Source organism: Sabethes cyaneus, chromosome 2, assembly GCF_943734655.1.
Source record: "Sabethes cyaneus chromosome 2, idSabCyanKW18_F2, whole genome shotgun sequence".
Classification (NCBI taxonomy): domain Eukaryota; kingdom Metazoa; phylum Arthropoda; class Insecta; order Diptera; family Culicidae; genus Sabethes; species Sabethes cyaneus.
The window spans coordinates 125,069,568-125,076,513 of NC_071354.1; the positions used below are offsets into that span (position 1 = coordinate 125,069,568).

The following is a 6,946-nucleotide window of genomic DNA, read 5'->3' on the forward strand; positions in this document are numbered from 1 at the left end:
CACAAGCAGAGGCACTTGTGCGCATTCCGGGGTTATAAGAGTCGCCTTCCAGCATTAGGATCCTTCCATGTAATAATCAATTTCGCTATACCAACTTTAACCCACGTGATGATTTGTTTGTTTTGAATTGAGAAGTGCCATATTTGCTTCAGACCTTAAGGATTCAGGTTGGCAATCCACTCCGTCATCCAGCCTTCCACATTTATGATATCAATAATAATACTGTTAATATATGATATGATATTAAGATGAAATGTGGTATAAATGATAAAAATAGAACAATCTCACCAGCAGTCCTTCGTATGGAATAGAGTAGCGTCCTTTGGGTTCCATAAATGCTTCTTATTTAATTTTAATTTTTAAAAGTTAATTTAATTTTTCATTCTGGTATCCATGTGCAGTATTAAAACTCGTTGTGGCCAGTTTTTACTATATAGCAGGAGATGCTTTATAAGCTAAAACGAAAAAAAATAATTAAAATAACTTATTAGGCTTACCTATTAGCTAGGCCGTGTGGCTCCGCCGTCTGCCCAAAACAGCGGTTTTGAGACCAGGCAGCCGGGAACCACCCAGCAACGCACCTCCTAGCTTGGCTACTCAATAGAGCATTACCAGGTATGGCCACGTGGAGGCGCTAGGTAGGGGCTGGGGATGGCTAGAGCTATATTGGACGCTCATTTGCCTTCCCCATTTCATACGCTTCAAAGTTGATTTATTTGAGATAGACAAAAATCCACTCTCCAATTTTTTGATATTATGCACAAAAAATCACGATCTTTCAAACGCAATCAACCGATTTCAATTCTGCTTGCACCTTTCTGAGATACTAACATTTGAAAACGGCATATTTTTATCATAAAAATTAATATAAGTGTAGAAGTAAAGTACATAGCCAATTTCTTTTTTCACCAATAGTTGCGTCTTATTGAGCCTCAAAAGTCATCTGAAGAAGTGTTTTGCGAGAATTGCAAAATAAAAAAGTTATGGAGAAAAATCGCAAAATAGCAGGGTCACCCTAACTTGACTCAGGAAAATCGCTCTAATATGGAAACGGTTCGAGATAGAAGGATTTCGTCTTCTGCAATATTACTCAAAATACTTCAAGCTATAAAATTGTTGAAGTAAATATCGCTCTATCTTGTTTCGTTTTGAAGATAATTTTTGGATCTTGGTTAATTTAAGGGTCACCCTAAAATAGCTCATGCCAAAAAAAGCGGCATCCTAAATCAAGATTTTGTTGCTAAGACGTAAATAGTCTAAAATCAACGACTACTGAGTAAACAATTTTTTCTACCTAATTTGGCTTTCTGGACCATAGTGCATTGGCATCACTACGGATCCCTCGTGCATTGTCTTGTACATCATTTTCGAAAAAAAAATAATCTTAATGTAATGCTTGACTATTGGAACTATGTAAATAATTGCCGGCAACTAACTCACTGACTGTCGCTAGGCAGCAAATAAAACGTCCAAAACTATTCTTAGATAAAAGAGTCGCTGATTTTTCTCGTTTTGAGAATTGCTGCGTTACGTCGCATACCCAAATATTCCTAGCTCTGTTTGCGTGTAAGACAACAGTTCCGAACATATTCTTGCAGTATCTATATGGCTACAATCTGGCAAAGGAAAGGATTACCGCTCACTTTTCTATGTCGTTTCACATCAATTTGGACTAGATTCAATGTTTAAAGATAAACTTGGTTGAGAGATAGGGATAGTTTTTTACCTTAACAAAATTGTTTACTTGTTTGGATATCAAATTAGACTAGGTTCAATTTTCAAACGACATCGGTTGAAGAAGAGGAGTGGTGTTGCACGTTGCACTCTGGCGTACTTCCCAAGCACAGATATCACATTGGTCTAGGTTCAATCGTCGCAAAGTAACTTCGACCTGTTGGAACGGGGAGATTTTGACACTTTTCTTCTAAAAATACGTTAAAACTATGATGGCGTCTTTTGCAACCAATCACGAAACGAGGATTTCCAGTTGGACAATGCTTCATTATTTCCAATTTTTCAATAGTGCGTACTTTAAAATCAATAGGTTTCTTTATTGGAGTTGATGCGTAGAAGATATTCTGATCAATTGGCACAAAAATATTTAAATTCAATCTGGAAACCGCTAAGCTATTAGCGTTCAAAATCTTTCATTTTTCGATTTTTTAAAATGACCTCCTATACCAGCTACCTTCCTGAAAGATGTAGTCCTACGTCAAAAAAATATCTTGTTTTTCGTCATTCCTTGACATGGAATGCCTCAATTATAAAATCGTGTTAGTTTTTTTAGATATTAGAATAATCTTAGATAATAAAATAAAGTTTTTTCTTGTATGTCATGCACTTATAATTGCAGGTTGGATTCTTCCCTAAGGAGTATGTGAGAGAAAATCCTATTAATTCAGATGACCAATGACATCACATGCGGAATACACTGTTAAATGATTTACCCCCATTCAACCGGACGACTGGAATTTAAATCTACTTTGTTTCTGACTTCCTGTTTTGATAATTGAAATGCAATACGAGTAATTAAGTTTTCAGTTCAGCCAGCAGTCTAAAACAGAACACTAGCGTGGCTGCATCGTAGAAAACCTAAAACCAAATGTTATTCTATTGTACATCGTTTGCCATCACTGCTTCAATCGAGAACACAACGAACATCCCAATCCATTTTGCAGTGCTAGAAAGCAATTTTGTACATTGTACACTATTACTATTCATTGTTAGTGAGAAATTACTATGTTTTGTGTTCTTAAAATAAATTAAGTAACTAATATGTACTAAATAATCAAAACAAAATTAAATTGTTAACCCGAATCAACCCAAAATTATCCCATCAATTCAGTTCAATGTTAAACTTCGAGGTGCTGTTACATCAACGTACAAAGCTCATAAGGTACCCCGGGGCAAGTGGGAATACGGGGTAAGTGGGAACGGAGCTCATAACTCTCTTCAATCTCATTTTATCCAACCGAACCTTTCTAGAAATGAAAGATACAACTCCAACGCATGTATTAAAATTAGAGTAAGGAGGGGTAAAGGTGCGATGGTGGTAAAAGTGCGATTCAGTAATTTATCAGTGCAGATTCCGAGTAAATTGACTACATTGACATGGATGGGTAACTGCTTTGACAGCTTAAATCTAACGTAAACTTTGGTAACTTACGAAGCATAGTTGCTGAGCTGTGTGCCAATGTTATTTTAGGGCGATTTTGATGTAATTTTTCGTTATACGGTAAATACGATATCAACAGGAGGATATTACTTGTTGAAAATTTGTAGCAGCGTTCTACATCACTCACATATCTGTTTTGAAAATACGGTGCAAAGAATTTACAAAATATATATAGGTTTACCGTAATTTAATCAAACCCCGTCAAGCGCTTAGCGGGGTAAAAGTGCGATTCACGGATGGGGAAAAGTGCGAGGCAAAAATGTCTAGTTAACTGTATACAGCTTTATGCACTATATTACAGACACTAGAAATGGAAGTTCTGCAGAAAACTGTGTATTCTACAGATGTTGGCCGAAGGAAAACAATGTTTTTTCGCTGATGAACCATAGAACAAGCATTTGGAAAAGTTTCGATCTGATAGTGGCTGCAATACAACAACGTAAAATAGGAAAGGTGCAAATTGAGAATATTTCTTAGTGAAACATACCGCAGATTGGAGATAATATGGTTTTGTTTGCTACTGCTGTGCTGATTTCATGGATTCGAGCTTCGCACCTTTGTCCCGCGGTATTTTTTTTTTAATACTATATTTTCAAATATGTTACAATTCGTATGTTACAATCTAGTTTTTACATTTACATTTACATTTACTAGTCTATACATTTACATAAAATGTTCCGATTGCGAGGTAGTTTTAAACTATATTCAAAAAGTGTTTAAAGTGTTGTTTGAAAATCAGCCTACTATTCCACCTGACTTCTCTTATTCTGTTTTGAAAATGATATAAAGAACCTGAATCATAATGAAGGAGGTTGTATGCCATAGCCTCTGCACATAGCCATAAGCCTGCTTTTTCCCTAGCGTTTTTCACATCAATTTCGATGGTTAACAATTCTTCGGGGTCTACTACTTTTAAACTCAATTTCCCTTGTATTATATCGGTTGTCCATTTCCAACCCTCGCGCGAGATATTACATTTTTTTATACGATGCTTCGAGGAATCTAGTTTATCACAAGAAATACATTTATTCGAATCTATACCATTGATTGCATGCCTGAACATTTTATCTCTAGACGGGATAATATCATTTACTACAGAGAATATTGCTTGTTTTCCGTTTGTGGTTAAGAAATTGGAACTCATATTATGCCAGATTGGCACCCACGAGATTTCCGGAAGGTCAGTTTCAATTCTAATCGTATCCATTCACGCGTGTTTCGAGTAAATGACTTATTATCGAGCTGTGCCAACATAAAGTTATCGACTGGTTGATCACCTTGTGAAAATACTAGATTTTTTATGAACAATGCCTTTGCTTTGCTCTCGGGGTCAACTAAGGCTAGACCACCCTTGTCTACATCTAAGTACAATTGCGGTATTTTTTTCCCCGTGTTAGGGACTTACCACTGCGACCATTGTTTTGATCTATTGTGGTGTGTCCTCTTTTAATTTATGCCATGTCGTATCAGTGAGCTATCAAAGTTTGATGAGCCACCTCCACTACTGTTGGCATTTATCCCAATCAGGTGATGCATTTCGTATGAAATTTATCACCTGATTAGGAGCAGCATTCCAAATATCACAGGGCTGAGTCAGCCCCTTATCAAGATATCTACGTCGTTTATGATATAGTGCAACACAGTCGCACAACAAATGTTCGGAGCTTTCAATTTCATGATTACAAAAGCGACAGTTAGCTTCATTAAGTTTACCGATGAGTTTCAGGTGGTACTTACAAGGACAATGTCCTGTTATCAAACCGGTGTATGTGCTCAAGTCGGATTTTGAAAGGTTTAATAGTTTTTGTGATTGAAGAGCATTTGGCTCTATGAAACGTTTCGATTGCCGGGCATTCGAGGTAATATTCCAGTTAGACTGTACCTTTAGTTTTTCCAAATTCCTAAGTTCCATTTTAAGGGCACATGAAGATAGTCCAAAAAAGGGTTCGGGTCCTATGAACTGCATGGATGACCCCTTCTTTGCCAATTGATCAGCAGTTTCGTTCCCTTTGATTCCGCAGTGACCAGGAACCCAATAGAGGTTGACCATATTGCGACAGGAAAGTTTTTCCAACAGTTTTATGCATTCCCACACCAGTTTAGAAGTGTGAGTTTTTGATTTTAAAGCATTCAATGCTGCTTGACTATCCGAGCAAATGCATATATTTGCATTTTTGTAGTTTCTTTTTATGCAAATAGATACACACTCTAGTATTGCATATATTTCTGCTTGAAATACAGTGGGATGTTTTCCCATTGAAACTGAAACGTTAATCCCTGGGCCTGTTATACCAGCACCTGCCATGTTATTTTGTCTTGATCCGTCTGTGTAGAACACCAGTGATCCTGAGCGAAAGTTAGGTTCTCTGGCATTCCAATCAGAACGCGTAAAATCAAGAACACGAAATTTGTGATCGAAGTAGTTACGCTTAGGCATATGGTCTTCGTTCATTAATATTAATAATACATAATACAATTGCGGTAAGTTAACTTTATAAATACAGTTGTTGAACAGGAATCTTCTGCATAAACTACGAATCAATGAGATATGCTTATTTTCCATAGGAAAAATCTGAGCTAGGTACCAAACTTTAGAGAGGATATAAACATTCAAAATTGTAACCTTTTGAAATAAATTTAGGTTTCGCTTCAGGTAAACTGTGATTGTGTAATTGAGATTATTCAATAAACGGTCGTAGTTGTTATTTACGATAGATTTGAAATTTGTCGTGAAGTGAACTCCCAAAATTTTTAATACTTCTACTTCCTTTAACAAGTGCGGTCCAGAAGAACAGTTGTTAAATTTTATAAATTGAGATTAAGAGATATTCAATTTTACTTTAGAGTATATACTAAAGTAGTTGATTAATTGTAGGATCGTGTCGAATTCTCGATTGTTATGTATAAAAATACTAATGTCGTCTGCATAGGCAACAACTTTTATGAAATTATTGTCAATGAAACATCCATTAATATTGTATATCATGCGAATCAACGGTTCGATATAGATAACAAAAAGGGCCATGCTTAGCGGACAACCTTGGCGTACGGATGATGTGATTTTGATTGGATCTGTCAGAAAACCATTAAATAATATTTTGGATGTTGCAGTTTAATATAGATTTTTCAGGCAAGTGATAAAACCTACAGGAAAGTTGAAACGTTCTAGCACAGTCCACAGAAAGTCATGATTGACGCGATCGAAAGCTTTGTCCAGGTCGAGTGAGACTAACAAACCTTTAACCGTTTTGTTTGTTGACATCTAATCACCACATTTCTTAGAGTTTTCAGATTATAAATGCATGGCTTTTCCGGATCGCAAGCTGATTGACCAGGCCCAATTTTTTTTTTTAGTAACGGCTGTAGTCGGTTCATCAGTATTTTGGTGAACAGTTTATAGTCACAGTTGAGTATAGATATAGGACGCTTATTTGATATATCGTAGGAATCTCCTTGTTTCGGCACTAGTGTGATTATACCTTCCGTAAATGACGTTGGGGGAATTTCTCCGTTGATCAAATATGTGTTAAACAATCTCAGCAAATCATTTTTCAATGACTCGCTGTAAAAAGAGTAGAATTCATAAATCAGACCATCAGGCCCAGGCCTTTCTTTTTTGAGACTTGTCTAAGAGCGGAGTCTAGTTCTTCGCGGCAAATAGGATTCATGAGAGCATTACAATCTATAAGATCTAAGTGTTTATCGATATGACTTAACACTCCTTCGATATCTGTGAAATCGAGATCTTGTTTTTCGAAATTCTTCTTGGTT

The 6,946-nt window shown here is 36.4% G+C and overlaps 1 protein-coding gene across 1 annotated transcript in view; it reads left to right on the forward strand.

Annotated features, from left to right (window-relative positions):
• The window catches only part of LOC128738091 (protein vav), a 388,215-nt gene extending 385,440 nt beyond the window's left edge, over window positions 1-2,775 (forward strand). The window contains exon 13 of the mRNA XM_053832936.1: window positions 2,354-2,775. Within this exon, the coding sequence (XP_053688911.1) occupies window positions 2,354-2,413 (60 nt within the window). The 3' untranslated portion in view covers window positions 2,414-2,775. The remainder of the gene's footprint in view (window positions 1-2,353) is intronic.
• The last annotated feature ends 4,171 nt before the right edge of the window (window positions 2,776-6,946 follow it).